This window comes from Cajanus cajan, chromosome 7 (genome assembly GCF_000230855.2).
Source record: "Cajanus cajan strain Asha chromosome 7, NIPB_CcT2T_4, whole genome shotgun sequence".
Taxonomy (NCBI): domain Eukaryota; kingdom Viridiplantae; phylum Streptophyta; class Magnoliopsida; order Fabales; family Fabaceae; genus Cajanus; species Cajanus cajan.
The window spans coordinates 40,200,965-40,221,875 of NC_138523.1; the positions used below are offsets into that span (position 1 = coordinate 40,200,965).

The window sequence follows — 20,911 nt, forward strand, 5'->3', positions numbered from 1 at the left end:
TTTACGAAGAGCAATGGGCAAGTCAACTGAGGTAGGTGGGGCCGGAGTAGGTAAGGAGACTGGAGCAGGGGCAGAATCACATCACTCAGTTGTAGAAGTACTGGGAGGAACAATAGTATGTGACCGACGCTCATAGGTTATCCCAAATCGGTGTAGAGGACGATCAAACCCTGGTGGTGTGCTACGAATCTCTGGTGCCTCTAAAGTAGTAGGTGTAGAAGGCACACCGGGATCAAAATGAGGAATAGGCAATACCTGAGAAAGGAGATTTAAGTCAACCGAAGAGACATCTGTAGCAACGAAATATGGTGTATTTTCAAAGAAAGAGACATATGCACTAGTGTAAAACCGATGTGTAGCTGGAGAGTAACAATGGTACCCCTTTTGAACACGGGAGTATCCTAAGAACACACATTTGATAGCCCTAGCAGACAACTTAGCACATCCTGAGAAAAGATCATGGACAAAACAAGTACAACCAAAGACACGAGGATGAACAGAATAAATGGGATCCAATGGGTATAATAGGGAATGAGGTACTTGATCATTCAAGACAAAGGATGGCATTCGATTTATTAAATACCATGCAGTAAGTACAGCATCTCCCCACAACTTTGGGGGTGCATTGGCATTCAATAAAAGAGTACGAGCAGTGTCCACAATATGTCTATGTTTTCGCTCAGCTACACCATTTTGTTGAGGTGTATGAGGCCAACTAGATTGATGTAGAATGTCATGGGAAGTCATAAATGATTTGAAACAATCTGAAAAATATTCTTTAGCATTGTCACTTCGTAAAATCCGAATTACTTTGCCAAATTGAGTTTTGATCTCCGAATAGAAACTTTGAAAAATATTGAATAACTCAGAACGATTTTTCATCAAAAATATCCAAGTACATCTAGAAAAATCATCAATAAAGGTGACGTAATACCTATGCCCTAAAAGAGAAGGAACTCGACTAGGGCCCCAAACATCAGAATGAATGACATCAAAGGAAGACACAGCTCGACTATTAATACTCTTAGGAAAAGAAGTTCTAACATGCTTCCCTAATTGACATGACTCACACTCTAAGGATTCCAAGCGTGAGAGATGAGGTACCATTTTCTTTAATTTATTCAAGCTTGGATGACCCAGGCGACGATGAATTAAACTAGGAGACTCAATAGATGCACATATGGTAGAGGTAGAAGACTGAAGGTAGTAGAGACCATGTAATTCATATCCGACTCCAATCGTTTGTCCCGTATTCCGGTCCTGTATCAAGAAAGAATCGGAAGTGAAGGTTATGGCACAATTTAGTGACCGAGTCAACTTACTTATAGAAATCAAATTAAAAGGACATCCAGGAACTAGTAAAACAGATTTTAATGGTAGTGAAGGGGTAGGTGATATTTGGCCAATACCAGTGGCTTGGACTTTTGACCCATCTACAAGAGTGATATGATGTGGAGTTTTAGGTGATGATAGGCTATGGAAAAGGGAGACATTACCAGTTAGGTGATCAAAAGCCCCAGAGTCCAAAACCCAAGGTCCAATAAACGTAGAGTGAGAGAGACAGACGGTAGAATTATCAGTGTGAGCAACAGTGACAGAGGAAGAGGTTTGTTGCGTTGCCTTCAGTTGAAGATACTCTTTGTAATCATCGGTAGATAATGAGATTAGATGATTGCCCTCAGATTCAATCTTGAGCTCTAGAGCCGAAGTTGGAGATTGAGCCATGAAGAGAAAAAAAAAAGGAGAAAAAACAACAAAAGAAAACCTCAATCAAAAAGCCACAGAAACAGCAAACAATCAACCATGGAACACCGAGTTAGCAACCAATCAACCACGGAACTCTGAGTCAGCAACCAAACGACCACGAAACTCCGAGACAACAACCAAACGACCACGGAACTCCGAGGCCGCAACCAAACGACCACCAACAGACCACCTAGAGTGTGACCCACAACCTGAAAAGGGTCAAAACGAGAAGAGGGAGGGCCGGCGAGTCCAACGGAGTGAACCGCGTCGCAAACGGAGGCTGGGAGGGCGGCGCGTGAAGCCCACGCGCCGGCGAGCTTCCTCAACAAGAACTGCGCGTGAGAGCGCGTGAGACGGCTGATGACGGTGGCTCTCGACGGAGAGGCCGATCGATGACCTCTGAGTGTGCAGGCGGTGTCAACTCCGGCAACCGCGAACAAAACTCGAAAACCCTAGAAACCCTAGATGTTGGCGGCTGGATTAGGGTTCCTAGACCAGAGAGCTCTGGTACCAACTTGAATATGAATAATTTCTTATTATAGAATCTGAATAGGTACAATAAAATAAATAGGCATAAAAAATAATCAATCCCTAAAGTTTAGGGATTTAGAGAAAACTGACTAAGGAAACTAAACTAGAAAATAGGAGAAGATAAACTAGTATATCTAAACTATATCTTATAGAATTATCTTAACATGTCTTTGATAATTCCTTCTAAATTGAAATAAGAAATCTTTCAGACTTGGATGATATTATATATATATATATGTGTGTGTGTGTGTGTGTGTGACAAAACCACATTACCAGTCAAATAAACGAGAATATAGCATTTTGGCTAAACCATCCCTGCTAACTGCAGCACCTAGAGGATCAAGACTTCTCTTGATGATTTCTTCTGGCGTAACCATCACACGCTCAAGGAGTGCACCTTCCAAAGCAACAGGATCACACCTGAAATATGAATAAATTCAATTGATAAATAATATTAAAACAAAGATATTGCAAAATGATAACAGCAAAATTCAGCCATACATGAGAAGTTCTGCCGTTATTTGGAGATGAAACTTGGATTCTTCATCTTCTAGAACTGATGAATCAGTGTCTTCAGATTTTGCAAACTTAATGTTTCCAAGATGAAGAATAGAAGCTACAACTCTGAAAATTGCATCCTGAGAAGAGGAAGGAAGGAAATATATTTCTGATTTTACTTATAAGTTTTGTTTGGAGAGGCAGTTAAATGAATTATTAGAATCACTAACAAAGTTTTATCGTAATACCTGTTCCTCTTGACTGATTCCCACAATATCCATGGCTCTCTTTGTGCTAAGATACTCTTGAGCAGCATTAACACCAACTAAGTCATAGCAATTGGATTGATTAAGGTAGTGAAATGATCTAGGATCTCCCAACTTAAATTTCTCCTTTTCCTAAACAAAATAAGGATGCTGCCAATAAAATTATAAATGACATGAAGAATGGTGAATAGAAGATCAAGCTTTGACTTGCCTACCTCAGGAGGAGAAGCACAGAGAAGGTAGAAACAGTGATAGTTACGCTCAGGATCTGAGACTTGGCAAACCCGAGATTTCTCAAGCAGATAAGTTCTAATGGCTGCACCTGATATTCTTCCACGCTTATCAAATTGAATCTCAACAAATTTTCCAAAACGGCTGTAAGAAAATAAAACAAACAGAAGTAGGTAAGAAACTACTACTCCTTTTGGACCTATATATAAGCAAAATAACATAATTTCACACAGATTAAGGAAGCTAGTTAAATGCATTTAACTTTCACAATTTCATGTACAATATACACTACAATTCCTAAATATCCTTAATCACATTTATTGTAGATAGTGCTCCCATTTATCATCTTAGGGATATTTTTAGATTAAGAGCATTAAATAAGGTTGATTTTGTTTAAATTTGTTTTTATCTCAGTATAAAAATTTTAAACATTTTTTGTTTATATATAAGTCCAGAGGGAGTACCTGCTATTGAAATATGTTGGAAATGGAATTCCTTTAATGTTTATTTTTCCAAGTTGCCTAGATACTTGGCATAGCTAGGTTCAATTCATCATAGGAAGTAGTAGTATCTTAATTGTTCTCTTGTAAATTGTTTTGGCATTAATTATCTTTGTAATTCTCTTGAATATAAATAAATTCATTCTGCGGGGTAGAAAGTAGAATTATCACTCAAGCATGTTCAGAAAATATTTGTTTCTCTCTTTTCAACAAAATTGCTAATACATAAATGAGAAAGAACCTTTACGATGCCCAGTACTTCTTACTGACTGTGAATACAAATAACATGAAAAGAAGAAATAGATCCCAATAATTTTTTCAACAAAAAATAGTCTTTCATTTCCATGAAGAACATTTTTTTCCATCTAAATTAATGACAAAGTAAAAAACATTAAGTATGTAAATGATGATAAAATTAAAAGTTGAAGAAAAAATGAGTAAAGTATTCAAAAACCTCTACCTATACAAGATACTAACATGAATAGAAACCATATACTAGAAATCACATTCATGGAAAAGCATGTATAGAGCTGAAGAAAATATTATAAAAAGGATATATGTATCAAACACATAACGTAACATGTCAAAATCCAAGCATCATAGAGCATAACCAGAAATCTCTTACCTAGAATTGTCATTTCTAACAGTTTTTGCATTACCAAATGCTTCAAGAACTGGATTTGACTGCATCAATACAATTTTAAAAATTAAAGGGGAGTGATGAATTCAATTTCACCAGCAATAAACCATGAAAGAGAAACTAATTGACTTATCAAAAGGAGGGTAATCAAAACCAGAATTTTATCTAATAGGAAAACAAAATGCAAGGATTCATATTTTATATATAAGGAAAAATATTAATAATTATGAGAAGGAGAATACAATAAAGATTACAAAACATTAAGAAAAACAAAAGGTGAAAAATACTAGAAGAGGAAGTTGAACTAGTTTACTTCATGATCTTATCACAACCAAAGTCCAGACATTATAAAAAAAATAAAAAATAAAAAAAATGGTGAGTCTATTTGGCACTTTCTCGAAATTAATCAAATTAGCCTCATTTGCTTGATCAACTGCCTGTTATGTACTCTACTAGTATCAAGTGGCTACAATAAGTATGTTGTAGAATGTCCTAAAAGGTTAGATCCATTTCGAACTTATGTCAGAATCAATGTGTAAAGGTGATAGGTTAGCTATATCTTTGTGTAATTACAGAAATGATACTTGTATTTGTGACACATTCTATAAATAATAAGGTTAGCTCCTGAAGAAGTTTGAATCCAATGAGCTTCAAAAGTTGCAAGGGCTAAGCTACTGTATTCAGCGTCAGTACTTGATCCGACAACAACAATTTGTTTCTTTGACCACCAAGACACAAGATTAGGTCCAATAAAGACAACAACAACTGAATTAGATCGCCTATCATTTGGGTCAGAGGTCCAGTCAGCATCACAGTAGGCTTGAAGGTGTAAAGGAGAGTTCATAGGAGTTGGATCGATAAAGAGACCCCAAGAAATAGTCCCTTTTATATATCTGAGAATCAGCTTTACCACAAGCCTATGTAGTTCAAGAGGTTGAGCGATAAATTGGCAAACCTTGTTGACTGAAAACCAATTTCAAGTCAATGGAGGTATATTGTACAACACCAACAACAGATCTGTAATATGTAGGATCATTGAAATAATCTGAACCAGTTTTTGTACGTTTGCAGCCACTGACCATAGGAGAAGAAATAGAATTTGCTTCATTCGTCTTGGTTAAGTTAAGAAGCTCTCTGATGTATTTACCAAGTAAGAGTCAGAGAGCCATTAGAGTGATGTTTGACCGCAAGTCCAAGGAAATAATCCAGATTCTCAAGATCCTTAAAAGAAAAAGCAATTAAGTTTAGTGAATAGTGATTCAATAAAGTTTTGATTGTTGCCTGTAATAATTGTGTCATCCACATAGACAAGAATGTAAACAACATTTAGATAAGCAGACTAGACAAAGTGAGGGATCACATTTGTTGCCTTTAAACACAAATTGTATAAGAGTATGCTTTAGTCTATATTTTAAGCCATATATAGCTTTGTTGAGTTATACAACCAGCTTCTTGTCATTAGATTCAAACCAAGGAGGTTGAACCATATAGACTAGTTCTTCAAGAAGCCCAGGCATTATTAATGTCAAGTTGCTTGAGCATCAAACAATTTGATACAACTGAAGTTAAGATGATGTGAACAGTAACATGTTTGATGACAGGGGAAGAAGTTTCATTATAATCAAAACTAGGAGTTTGAAGAAATCCTTTGGCAACCAATCTAGCTTTATAATTATTTATAGATCCATCAGAATTTTCCTTCACCTGAAAACCCATTTGCACCCAATAATATTTTTGTTCGATAGAAGTGGAACTAAGGACCCTGTATTGTTTCTTAACAAGGCTTTATATTCAACTTTCAAAGCATCAAGCCATACAGGAATGGCTAAGGCATGTTTGGTTGATGATGTTGGTTCTATGTGGATTAAGAGAAGGGTCGGTTGAAGTCTAGGACATGATATTCCATACTTTGATCTTGTCTTCAAGGGGTGAGTGTTATGAGAGATGGTATAGATATTAGGTGAGGAGGTGTTGTCAGTATTGGTGTTTTGATCTGTGTTATATAAGATGTGTATCTGGCTGAGATTCGAATGTAGTATTCATAGAGGATATGGAGGATGTAGATGAAGGGTTAATGGTTTGAGGTTGGGAAAGGATATGAGGTATTGAAACTATGATGTTTCTTGGTGATGGGATGTAAGAAAATTTATGCTCTTTTAACAAAACTCTGGATATATAGATCTTTCCATCAAGTGACAGACATTTATAGCCTCCGTGAATTGTAGAATGGCCTAGAAGCCAAGTATATATCTTCTCTTATACCAAACCTGAAATTAGTTTTTGAAGACTGCCAATTTATGGCTCAACCTCTTGAACAACATTGGACAGTTGTTAAATGCATTCTCAAATATCTCAAAGGCACTATCCCATGGGGTCTTTCCATTAAACATGCTCTACTGCACTCTCCATTCGATCTTCAAGCTTATTGCAATGCTGACTGGGCATCTGACCCTGATGATCGACACTCAATCTCAGGTGCAACTGTTTTTCTTGGTCCTAATCTGGTTTCTTGGCATAGTTATCAATCCTGGATTGCGGAACGAAGCAGCCAACCCCAAAAGTGGGATAGCAGTATTGCAAATGGCGGGATGACCACTATTCTAATATTATATTCATATACATTAAATAATTAATAATATTAATAATATATATAAAAGCTAAAAAAACATAAAAGTATCTCTAAATTCATGCATTGATCCTCTTTAAAGAAGAGATAACCATTACAATCGTCAGAGAAATGTCGGAGAAGACGAAAAATCACTATAGAAGTAGTTCGTCAGAGAAAGAGAGGGCGAAGGGAAGTTACATGCTTAGGGCAAAAGATAGTGTGAATCACTCAATGGGTCAAGATATAAGATCTATACATACTATTTCGCACTTAAATAGAAAAAAGAAAATTCGAATGAAAGGGCAAAAATACCCTCCTCATTTATTGAGGATATTTTTGTTTTTTTTTTGCAAAACCGCTCCAGACCGAGATAGCGTCGCTCCGCTCCTTTGCGATCTCACCTGCTTCAACTGCTACACAAAACAACTCCGCTCCAAGGTTTTTATAGCAGCATGAAGCCACTCTGCTCCGGTCCACCAGCCGCTATGGCCGCTATCAATAACTATGTTTCTTTGTGGTCCAAGAAACAAACAGTGCTTGCCAGATATAGTGTAGAGGTAGCAATCTAGCTATGGTCACTACTAAAGCTATTTGGGTTCAAACCTTACTACAGGAACTTAAAGTTTCTCATACTACACCTCAAATTCTATGTGGTAATCTCAGTACTGTCTCCCTTGCTCATAATCCTATGCTACATGCTCACACAAAACATATGGAGTTTGACTTATCATTTTGTGGAAGGTTTTATGCACAAAAGTTTTGATGATGCCCAAGTGATTATAAAGCATTGAAGAAGATTTAAGGTTGAGCTAAAACAAGTTGAAGCAATAACAAGATCTCAAGTATTACATAGATAAGTCTTGTCAACTTAGCTAAAAATGTAAAAGAATCTTTTAGAATTACAAGTATGCTTGACCTTAAGAATAAGTTTTCAAAAACCCCAATTTAATCTCTTTAAATTTAAGCAAGTTTTTGAATCTTTCGAAAGTAAAAATATTTTCAAAAGACTTAACAAAAGCTTTAAAGAATAGTTCAAATTATTTCTTAAAAGATATTTATGAAAGAAATTATTGATATGAAGTTTTCTACATAAAAGTTTTTGAAACAATGCAACAATATGTTCTGGTAATCGATAATCAGCACTTATAATCGATTACCAGGAGAGGGAACTTCAAAATTTAAATATTAAGATACAACATTTCAATTATTTTCAAATTTATAACCGTTGTAATCGATTACCAAACCCTTATAATCGATTACCAGTATATCTTTTCAGAAGAATTCAAATAGTTACACCTTTTCATGAAAAGATACAACCATGGGATTTTTATCTATAAATATAGATGATTTTTCTTTAAAGAAGTTATGAACTCAAGTGTGAAAAACAATTACAAAAACTCCTTGGCCATAATCACTTGCAAATTCTTTAAGAGTTCTGTAAGGATCATCATATTGTAATACCTACTCTTCAAGAGAGATATTCCGTTAAACTCATTCTATCATTCAGTCTATAAAGGAGAAAGTGTTTTTCTCTTAGGTGTTTTTGGATCTCAACACGAGGAAAGGAAATTCCAAGGTGTTGAAGGATTCAAGTCTTGTAAGAATGACAAGAATAGTGAAATCTCAAGTTGGAGACTTAAGGACTGGACGTAGGCAGGATTGGCCGAACCAGTATAAAATTGAGTTTGCAATTCCTTCTCCTTACTCTTTTAATTATTCCTTTTAATTGTCTTTAAGTGTGCATCTTCATTTTCTACATATAGATTTTACCAAGGAAATTGAATTTATAAGAAAGTAGTTTGAAAATCTTTAAAAGAGGTATAATTAGAAAACTTAATTCACCCCCCCCCCCCCACCTCTTAAGTTATATGAGGCAACTTGTCTAACACTTTTATTCATCGGAAGTTTCTAAGCAAGCAACTTTAAGTGATTCGTGTCCTAGTTGTTGATTAGTATCTAACGCTCTCCCACTCGGTTTTAGCTTCTTAGGCCTAAGCTCAAAGTGGCTGATTCCTTTAGATCTCTCACTGCTAAGCTTGTGAGGGGTATTAGAGTATAGGATTTTACTCTTCTTTTTTATTTACTATTGTATTATATTTTTCTTTGTAAGTGTTTCTAATGTAACTGAAAGTGACACAAATTAGTTATTAGTTAGCTAGCTTATCATGTAAGCTACTAGCTTGATAGCTTGTCTCTTACACTTCAGCAACTATACATAGTTGCTCACATCTTGTATTTCATAATTCAAGTTTACAATCAATAATATCTTCCATTCTCTTTGAAATTTCTTTAATACAAGATAACTATATCCTTATGTAATAAAGGAAATATGGAAGAACCTTGTATTCATTACTCATTCTATAAATAATACTCTCTAATGTGTAAGTTATACACACAGACTCTCCCAACAACTTGAAATGACCCGTTAAATTTATAATAATAAAAAAATTAAAAAAAAATCATGTGATGTGTTTCTCAAATGATGCAATAGCATGAGGTTATACATTAGCCATTGTTAAAAAATTGTTTATTATATGTTGTATAGCTTTATAAAAGCTACTTTTTGGCCCTATCTAACTTAAGGGTTAAAGACCATAGGTTGTAGCCTTTTTTCTTGATTTTGTACTTTTTTGATATTATATATATATATATATGTATATATATAATATTCCAACTGAGAAAGTTTCTCTCTGATTTTGCCACAATTCAAATCTCAAGTTGGTATCAGAATGGGTTAGATCCCGCTTTGTCTACTTAAGTTACCGGTCCATCACTGTCTATTGCCGCAAGCTACCATTAGTTGTCGTCCACCACCTATTTCTATGACGAACTCAACTCAGTTAGGTGCACTTTGAGGAGTGCAACCGAACCTAGAAAGTTGCGTGCCCTAATACCGAAGCACACTCTCTCATGCGCCAATCTTCTTCAATGCCCTGTCCAGGGCGTGAATCTTACGCACTGCCCTTTGCCTATCCAAATCTTGTCGAACCACTTATAGAAGCTTCATCAACTCCTTTTGATCGCGTTTTTGCCCTCAATTGTCAAGTTTGACCTACTTGGAAGTGTGGGTCGTGATGGTCACATTCTTCTCCTTCATCCTTGTCATTGAAATGGCCTTCGCAGGTCCTATCCCTTTTCTGGTACTCCTACCATTACCATTACAAAACAGAATTGGAAAAACTATTTGTCCTGACCTACCTCGGTGGAGTTGTGATTCCTTGGTCAAAGGATATCATGACCATTTAGATAAGGAAGCCAATGCTATTCCTACTGAACACAACTCACAATAGCAAAAACTTGACTTTAAACTATGCGTTGTTAGAGATACTAATAAGATCATTTAAGACATGTCATTCCTTTTGGAAGGACGCCCAAGATATTTTTGCTAATGACATTCAATGTATTTTTGATGCAACCCAAAGAGTAGCTTCTCTCAAACAAACCAGCCATTACATGGTCTCCCATGTAGCTAAAGCCTGAGCTGCAATAAAAGAACTGTTAGATATAGTTTTATCTCATGGGCTTAGGCCCACTACTTTGTATATAAACATATCTTTTGTTTTGCAATACACAAGGAAATGTTCTTCACATTTACCATTTCTCTCAACAAGAACTAAAAAGTTTTTTGTGGCAGACTCATTGGAGGAGGTCAACAAAAAACTTGATAAGTTTTTTCCATCTACTTCCTCTTCTCCTGCACCTATCCTTGACCATTCAACCACCCCTCTTGTCTTTGATACTCCTCCTGTGTCTACTGTGTCACCCGACCCACCACCTCCACCTCCACTTCAAGTTTATCATCGTCGGCAACGCTCCCGCCTTCCCACTGGGCCCCCTACTGACTCTACTTCGATACCACCACCTTCGTCCCCTCCGGCCCAACCACTTGAGTCTGACCTCCCTATTGCCCTCCGAAAAGGTAATCGTTCTACTCGTAATCATTCTCCTCATTATATTACTCTGAGTTATCACCGGTTATCCCCATTCCAATATACTTGTCTCTCTTCTCTTTCCTCGGTGTCTATTCCTAAAATTGTAGGTGATGCCTTAGTCCACCCTGGTTGGAGACAAGACATGATTGTTTCTTTGCCTCCAAGGAAGTCTATGGTTGGATGTCGATGGATCTTTACGGTCAAGGTTAGCTCTGATGGCACCATTGATCGACTCAAAGCTCGTTTGGTCGCCAAAGGTTATACTCAAATTTTTGGAATAGACTATGGAGACACTTTCTCCCCCGTTGCCAAGATGGCCTCAATTAGATTATTCTTAGTCATGGTTGCTCTTCGCCGTTGGCCTCTCTATCAACTGGATGTTAAAAATGTCTTTCTTCATGGGATTTGCTAGAGGAAATTTATATGGAGCAACCTCCTGGGTTTGTTGCTCAGGGAGAGTCTTCCAATTTGGTATGTCGTCTTCGCAAATCACTTTATGGTCTTAAGAAGTCTCCAAGGGCATGGTTTGGTAGATTTAGTACCATAGTCCATCAGTTTAGTATGACTCGAAGCAAACCTGATCATTTTGTTTTTTATCAACATTCCACTGCTGGGTGCATCTACTTGATAGTGTATGTTGATGATATTGTTCTTACTGGCAGTGATCATCATGGCATTTCTCAGATAAAACAACATCTTTGCCATCACTTTCAGACAAAAGACCTTGGTAAACTTAGATATTTCTTGGAGATTGAGGTAGCGCAATCTAAAAATGGAATTGTAATATCTCAAAGAAAGTATGCATTGGATATTTTAGAGGAAACTAGGCTAATGGATTCCATGAGTTCCAAGCCTGTTGATACACCTACGGATCCCAATGCTAAACTTCTACCAAGTCAAGGGGAGCCTTTCTCAAATCCTGAGAGGTACAGAAGATTGGTTGGGAAATTGAATTATTTCACGGTAACTCGTCCTGACATCTCTTTTGCAGTTAGTGTGGTGAGTCAATTTCTCAATTCTCCATGTGTAGGACATTGGAATGCAGTCATCCGCATTCTCAAGTATATTAAAGGTGCTCCAGGAAAAGGTTTATTATATGGCTACAACAATCATACTCAAGTTGTGGGGTACTCAGATGCAAATTGGGCAGGCTCTCCCACAGGAGATCCACCTCAGGTTATTGTGTCTTTATTAGTGATAACTTGATTTCCTGGAAAAGTAAGAAGCAAAATGTAGTGGCAAGATCTAGTGCAGAAGCAGAATATCGTACTATGGCCTTTTCCACTTGTGAACTTATTTGGCTCAAACAATTGCTTAAAGAACTGAGATTTGGCGAAGTTACACAGATGACTTTCATATGTAATAACCAAGTTGCCCTTCATATTGCCTCAAATCCAATATTTCACGAGAGGACCAAACACATTGAAATAGATCGTCACTTAATTCGTGAGAAGATTTTATTTGGGAACATTACTACTCAGTTTGTTAACTCTACTAATCAGTTGGCAGATGTATTCACCAAATCATTATAAGGTCCTAGGATTGATTATATTTGTAACAAGCTTGGTGCATATGATCTATATACACCAGCTTGAGGGGGATTGTTAGATATAGTTTTATCTCATGGGCCTAGGCCCACTACTTTGTATATAAACATATCTTTTGCTTTGCAATACACAAGGAAATGTTCTTCACATTTACCATTTCTCTCAACAAGAACTAAAAAGTTTTTTGTGACAGACTCATTAGAGAACTTCAACAAAAAACTTGATAAGTTATATATGGTTCTAATTTTGAGAATTTTACATTCAAATTTTGATCAAGTGCATGATCAAATTCTGACTGATGATCAAATCTCTTTCATGGACAGCTTAGTTACTAGACTTCTTCGTGTTCCTACCTAAGTGAAAGATGAAAACCCAGCTAAAACTATTGAAACTTCAGCAATGGTAGCACCTCATGGAAAAGGAGGACGTAGCAACTGAGGAAGACGTGGTGGCAGAAGTGGATGTTGCCAGTGTACATATTGGTCATACACAAGAAAATTGCTACTCCTTGCATAGTTTTCGTGACAAGGCAGCCCATGTGTCTAAATCTAAAAAATCAAATTCCAAGTTTTTTGATGAGGAGTACCAGGAATATTTGAGGTTTAAATTTGAAAAATCTAGCAGTCAAGCCCAATCTTCTTCTATGCCAAGTGTTTCAACAGCATGTATTTCTCAATTTGTGGAAGGTCATGGTTCAAGGAGACTTGACTCAAGTGCCTCTAACCACATTTCTGATAATAGTTCCTTATTCTCATACATCTCTTCTCTAAAAGTTCCTCATCTTGTTATTGTAGCCAAATGAGTCCAAAGTTGCATCTCAAGGAACTGGTCAAGTTCCTTTGTCTACTTTAAAATTAAATTCTATTTTACCCATCTCTCATTGTCCTTATAACTTAATCTTTCTAAGTCAATTAACTCGTTCATTAAATTGTTAAGTAACATTTGATACTAATTCCTTTGTCATACTAGAACATGGTACAAACCGTCTGTTTGGCGAAGGACATGAATCACGAGGCCTTTATTACCTAGAAACCAACCCACCTGTGTCCTGTTTTGCAACTTCAGCACCAAAGTTTTTGCATGATCGTTTGGATCACCCAAGTTTAGCAAAATTGAAGATAATGGTTCCTAGTCTTAAGCAACTTCCAGTTTTGAAATGTTAATCGTGTCAATTAGGAAAATGTGTTAGGTCATCATTTCCTAAACAAACTAAAAAAAGATGTAACTAGATTTTCTCTACCATTCATTCGAACATTTGGGGACCAAGCCATGTCACATCTTTTGGTTTTAGATGTTTTGTAATCTTCATTGATGAATTCTCTCGATTTACTTGGGTTTATTTAATGAAAGATAGATGTGAACTTTTATCTATATTCAGGTCTTTCTTTAATGAGATTAGGAACCAATTTGGCAAGGTAATTAAAATCTTTAGAAGTGACAATATAAAGAATATTTTTCTACTAAACTTTTTTTTTATCCTCACAGGGTATTTTACATCAATCCACATGTCCTCACACACCACAACAAAATGGCATAGTGGAAAGGAAGAATAGACATCTCATTGAAACTACACGCTCCCTAATATTAATACGAATGTTCCTGTACATCATTGGGGAGATGTAGCCCTCATTGATTGTTTTTTAATAAATATAACGCCCTCTTCCTCTCTTGAAAATCAAATTCCTCACTCTATCATTTTTCCGAATGACCCATTATTTCATGTCTCTCCTAGATGTCTGGTTATACTTGTTTTGTTCATAATGTTTCTCCAGATTTAGACAAACTTTCTGCAAAGGCTATTAAATGTGTTTTTCTAAGATATTCTCGCCTTCAGAAAGGATACAAATGTTATTTTCCTACTACCATAAGGTATTATATGTCTGTTGATGTTACCTTCTTTAAGGACACACCTTTTTTCTCATCCTCCATGGACAATCCTATTTCTGTTCAACAGGTTCTTCAAATTCTCTGGACCGTTCATGATTCTCACTCCCTCTAACTCCAACCAAGATGAGAATCCGCCTCACTCTCATACTTATGATTCTGCTGAAGTTATTCCACCCACCCCCATTACATATCAACGCGGGACAGAACAAGCTTAAGACTCTCGTGATTCAGATCCTCCTCCAACAGTGTCCCATACCACGGGTCCTTCATCCTCCATGCCTTCTCATGACTCCAATTCAGATTGGCCCATTTCTATTTAAAAAGGAATATGGTCTACTCATAATCCTCATCCTATTTATAATTTTTTTGAGTTATCATTGCCTATCTCCTTCATACTTTTCTTTTGTTTTCTCTTTATAGTCTACTACTGTTCCTAAAACTATCAACGAGGCACTTGATCATTTTGAATGATGACAAGCCATGATTGATGAAATGTTGGCTCTTACACACAATGGCACGTGGGAGCTTGTCCCTCTTCCCCCTAGAAAGAAAATTGACAGTTGTAGATGGGTCTATGTTGTTAAAGTTGGACCTAGTGACGAAGTTGATCACCTTAAAGCTCAATTGATAACCAAGGGATACATGCAAATTTATGGTCTTGATTATTGTAATACCTTTTCTCCTATGGCTAAGATCAGCACAGTTTGGCTTTTCCTTACCATGGCGGCTATTTGTCATTGGTCACTCCACCAACTTGACATTAAAATTTCCTTCCTCCATGGTGACTTTGAGGAAGAGATTTACATGGAACAACATCCTGGATTTGTTGCTCAAGGAGAGTGTGGTCTAGTTTGTAAAATGCATCGGTCTTTGTATGGATTGAAACAATCACTCCGAGCTTGGTTTGGTAAATTTAGTCATATTGTGAAAATTTTTAGATCGAAATGAAGTGAGGCAGCTCATTCATTTTTTCATTGTCATTCAGTTAGGAAGTGTGTTTATTTAACGGTCTATGTTGATGATATAGTTATTACAGAAAATGGTGCTACAAGGATTTCTCAACTAAAAGAGCATTTATTCAGCCATTTTCATACTAAAGACCCTGGTTGTCTGAAATACTTTCTTGATATTGAAGTGACTCAATCAAAGGAAGGTGTTGTAATTTTACAAAGAAAATATGCTCTTGATATTTTGAAAGAGACAAGTTTGGAAATTTGCAGGCCAATTGATAGTCTTATGGATCCAAATCAAAAGCTAATAATAGACCAAGGTGAAATTTTTTTAGATCCATAGAGATACAGAAGGCTGGTGGAAAAACTCATTTATCTCACTATTACGAGATCTAATATTTCATTTGCAGTTGGAGTTGTTAGTCAATTCATGCAAAATCCTCACATTGACCATTGGAATCTTGTGATTCACATTCTCAGATAGGGCTCCAAGACAAGCATTGTTGTATGAGGATAAGGGAAATACTCAAGTCTTGGGGTATTGTGATGCAAATTGGGCTGGTTGTCCCATAAACAGGAGATCCACCACTGGATATTGTGTTTTCATTAGAGGAAATATTGTTTCTTGGAAGAGCAAGAAACAAGGCATTGTTGCCTGATGGCCTGATCCACTACAAAAGTTGAATATAGATCTATGGCTCTTCCTACTTGTGAACTTATGTGGATTAACTCCTTCAAGAGTTAAAATTTTGTGAAGTTAAGCAGATGAAGTTGTACTGTGATAATCAGTCAGCCTTTCATATTGCCTCCAATCCAGTGTTTCATGAGAAAATCAAACACAAAGATTAATTGTCATTTCGTTCGAGAGAAACTGCTGTCCAAGGAACTTATTACCGAGTTTATCAGCTCTAATGACCAGCTTGCAGAGATTCTAACTAAGTCTTTAAGAAGATCTAGGATTCATTTTATATGTTACAAGCTTGGTGCATACAATATATATGCTCCAGCTTGAAGGGGAGTGTTAAAATAATTGTTTGTTATATGTTGTACAGCTTTATAAAAGCTGTTTTTTGGCCCTTTCTAACATAAGGGTTAAGGGCCATAGGTTGTAGCCTTGCTTTCTTGATTTTGTACTTGTTCTGATCTTATATATATAATATTCCAGCTGAGAAAGTTTCTCACTGTTTTTGCCACAATTCAAATCTCAAGTGCCATAAAGAAATATTAGCGATAAATGAAAATCATTAATTAATTAGCTAATAGATGTTAATTATGCCAAATTATCTTCACATTTGAATTCATTTTTTTCATTTACCACTCGAAAATGACTAGAGGGTAATATAGTTGGTCCTCATAATTGTTCTTTAAATGTCCTCATTCTTGTTCTTTTAAGTGTCTATGGCACTAAGTTTCCAGACATCAATACGTTGTTCTTACTTTGGCCAAGAGCAAGAGCATGCAAACAGGTTTAAACAATGTCTCAGTATAAGTCACACCCACACCTAAACAAGTAGAAACAATAGCAACCATAATCTGGAGTTAGATAACCTTCTTACTTCTAGAACTTGTTGTTCAACAGTTCGCCCTTCAGATGCCGCGTTACCACCTAAATATGCCAGGTACCGCATAAGCATTTTGGTGGTTTCTGTCTTACCAGCACCACTCTCACCACTAACCAGGATACAGTTGCTTTTCTCCTCATTAATCATTGCCCTAATTTAAACAATCAGCAATAAGAATACCATTTGAAAAATAAAAACTGAAAGTAAAAGCAGGAAAATCTCACCTATATGCTGCTTCAGCAATAGCAAAAACATGTGGGCTCAAGTCTGCAATTGTTGCTCCCTTGTATCTTTGCATCACATCAGTATCATACAGGTGTGAAAGACTTTGGAAGGGATTGATTGCAATGAGAATATTGCCAGTATAAGTCTGCCATGATATCAAATTATTATAAAAGAGATGTCCATACATAGCTGTAGTTTAAGTTTTTGTCTTCTGCATAGGAGAACACTCTGTTATTTTTAAACTGAATGTGGGGGTAATCTTACATATATTTCATTCATCATGTATCTAGTTTCCAAATTATGTAGCACTCCTGGCTCATGCAAATAAGCAAGCTTGGTCATGTCATCAACTCCATCAGTAGGCACATCCACATCCTTGGGATATAATTTTGACACAAGGGAAACAACCTAGTGACATGGAAACAAAATAGAAGATAATTAATCCAGATTACATGATCACACATGGGTGCAGCAATGTTGCTAATGTGGCGTAAAATCAGTTGCATTCTGAGTCTCATTGTACATAGTGTCTATAGACAGCATTAAGAGCTTAAATAGATGTCTCCAAAGAAGTTCTTAGTTTGCATTTTTATAAGCTTATAGTTCTTAAGAAATAAGAAGAGACATAATTCTTAGCTGCATAATCACAGAATGGTTTTGAAGTCCTTGGATATGTATTTCTCATAGTCAAAATCAACCACAATTTTAATAGAAATAGAGACTGACATGTTAAGTATCTCAAATTCAAGACAGCCAGTATATGTGTTCTCTCTAAATTCATTGTTAAATATTTACTAATATAACAATGGGACAACAACTTAGACTTTCCTTTCTTTCTTGCACTGTTTAAGGCATCCCCTTCTACTCTTCTAAAGCTCTGAAACTAACTGTTTCCCACAGAGAAGGACTAGAGAAAAGAAAAGATATTAGACACTGGAGGAGGGCCCTACAAACCACAGATAATGTGCAAATTAACTAGTATGATTCCTATATTCCATAAGAACATAAAAAAGTTTTTATGGAACTTAAATCTTTCTTTTATAACTAAGGACTAATGATGTCCTGCCCTGAAGATGTTGACAGAAAATGTTAAAGAGCATATTTTCACAGATATTAATTTTTTCTAGTCTACCCTTTGCTAAGAATCTTAAGGACAAAATCATCCTCAAGAAATCATTGCAAATATACATATTTTTAAAAAATAATACATAACATGTCAAAAACACAAAATGAAGGAAGTTCAAATATCTAGAATCCTTAAAAACTACAATACAAAGTGGAACTAGAGATTAAGATTGAAAGGCTGTGACTTGTAAAACATCTCAATTTACCTTCTTCTCATTACTAGTTTGGATTTCAGCTTCTTCTCCATTAATATTCAGTACTTGTCCATCAACCCAAACTAGTTCTGGATCTCCAACCCAGACATGAGAACCAACAACTATGTTTTCTGGAATCCCCTGCATCATTTGTAATTAAAAGCATTAAGAAAGTTCTTGATTACAACAACATATTTAAAAAAGTAAACATTCATGTTTCTATTTCTTGGCAAGGAAAATATGTAAAGCCAAGAAAAATATACAAAATTCCAAGATGATTGATTAATTATTTGCAGAAGCAATCTGCATGTCATTCCATTTAGTTGACTTGAAATAACCTTCCAGTTTTTATCAGTATCAACCAACATATGAAGGTAAATGCCCATCAGAGTAAAAAATGGTCAATTTCCTGTGTATGAACTCTGACGTATCTTTTATTTTGGTGAGCAACTCCGAATTATCTTTCATAAGGAACATCCGATAACAAAAACAACATTATCTGGTCCGAGCTATATGGATTTTAAAGTCTATTTTATCATTTATGCTATATTCCATTAGATGTGTTAAGAGACATTTGATGGTTGAGTAAATTTTGCGCGAAATTTCTATTCTCAAATCTAATAAGTTTCAAACACCGAATTAAAAAGAAAATGGGTTGAAGTAAAACAGAGAAAAAATGTGGACACGATTATTTATTGAGGTCATCTCATTTTTTGTATTTACTTTATCTATATGTATAAATGTATAATGTATAATAAAAGGGGTGTTTCTTTTTTGTATACATATTCCTTTGGACTATTTTATTCCTATAACTATCCCAAACCACTCACCTTCCAATTACAAATCACCTATTATTATGTAAATTGTATTAGTTCTGTTTATATTTTATTTTTATTTTTTGAATAAACATATAGAGGCAAATAGTGCCTCTTTCTCCCTACTCCCTAGTAACCCTTTAATCCTCAGAGTAACTAACACAGCACTAGTCTTAAAACAAACCAAAATTCAATATTCAGATTATACACACACAGGGAGAATGTGGGCATAATATTGGCACACAATCCCACCTAATGTTGGCAGAAATTCCATTCACAAACCTCGGTTCTCTTTTACCAACCCCGTCTCCCCCCAACTCGGTATATTCTTTAATTACCTAAAACATTATTTTAGACCTCAATAGAAATTATTAGTCGGTAGAAATTCACATCTAGTTGGAAGAAAAAAGGATATTCAAGTCTCACCAAGTTGTTGAGACTTGAGATACATACGAAACCTATCTTCTGACTGATTTCCTCATCAACTTTTTTATTCGGCATTCCAAAACAAATTATCATCATTAGCATTAGCACAACGATACTCTTTATATTGCCGTGTATAACTGTATATCGTTTCCAACATACATCGGACACTAAAATGCACTATCCTTCCCATTATTCATTCAGAAGAGCATCTCAGTCAGAATAGAAGTACATAAAATACCACATCTCACTCTCATTTTCCAGGTTTGATACCAGTTCCTTTATTATCCCTATCAATGTCGGAAGTCACCATTACTTATGAATCATAAAATCTCTAATCGAGTAATTTCGAAATCACATTACATGCGTAGCTAACAAAGATCGGAATCCGCAATTATGAACGAGCGAAATCGGAATAAGCGATAACCGTCCATACCATTGTCTTCTGAGAATATGAAGGTTAGCTGAAGAGGAGTCACACAGGTGCGGACACTTTGCAACGGCGCTGAATCATTTGAAGGAGCGCGCGTTTTGAACAGATCGGAATCGGTTGCGGTTGCGGTTGCGGGAGAATGAAGAGAAGAGGAATTCGGGAGTTTTGTTCGTCTTTGTGTTGCGGGATTGGGGGAGTGATGATGGTTTGGTGAGAGCGGAAATGTCCGAAGGCCCTGCAAAATCGCCATGCTTGTGGACATTCTTGTGCCTCGCTCGCACTCTTCCCTCTCCTCTCCTCTACTCGCCGCATGGACTTCGCGGGTACCAACCATACCGTTTCTTTGTATGAATTGTCAAACTTACTCAACAAAAATATCTTTATTTTATATATTTATAAATAACCTAAATGCTTAATTAATTTATGATTCAACTCTTGTTATTTAAATTATTATTTAAATAAACATTCATATATGAATTTCGTTAATTTGGTTAATTTAATCTACTTTGGTACTCGATAAATCATTAAGATTTTATCTTTAAAAAAATATATTGGTAAGTTAAGGAGATAAAAATGTTTATAAACAACTGACTCAACTTCTAAGTAATATGAAACTTTATGACATATAAAAACAAATATTTTAGTCAAAGTTAAGGAGCAAGATTGGTGTGGGCTCTCCTTCTATCATTAATGTGCCGATCATAAGTTTGATAACATAGTTAAGATCATATTACATTCGCTATATTATTCCCTTTGAAACTTGTTGATAAGTTTGTCTGTTTCAATATGTCATAAAGT

The 20,911-nt window shown here is 35.9% G+C and overlaps 1 protein-coding gene across 4 annotated transcripts in view; it reads right to left on the reverse strand.

Moving 5' to 3' along the window:
- The window catches only part of LOC109812054 (myosin-16), a 37,262-nt gene extending 16,800 nt beyond the window's left edge, over nt 1–20,462 (reverse strand). For 3 of the 4 annotated variants that reach the window (XR_014427816.1, XM_020375921.2, XM_029274131.2), the window contains exons 1-9: nt 18,455–18,589; nt 17,388–17,531; nt 17,123–17,268; nt 16,893–17,049; nt 4,398–4,456; nt 3,257–3,416; nt 3,024–3,173; nt 2,779–2,915; nt 2,551–2,697 (exon numbers count right to left, since the gene is read on the reverse strand). Coding sequence is in view for 3 of the 4 variants with exons in the window: in XM_020375921.2 (XP_020231510.1) it covers nt 2,551–2,697; nt 2,779–2,915; nt 3,024–3,173; nt 3,257–3,416; nt 4,398–4,456; nt 16,893–17,049; nt 17,123–17,268; nt 17,388–17,531; nt 18,455–18,589 (1,235 nt within the window). In the remaining variant the exon portion in view is untranslated. Of the gene's footprint in view, nt 1–2,550; nt 2,698–2,778; nt 2,916–3,023; nt 3,174–3,256; nt 3,417–4,397; nt 4,457–16,892; nt 17,050–17,122; nt 17,269–17,387; nt 17,532–18,454; nt 18,590–20,116 lie in introns of those variants that run through there. The other variant, XM_020375922.3, reaches the window with a different exon arrangement.
- Nucleotides 20,463–20,911: the final 449 nt, after the last annotated feature.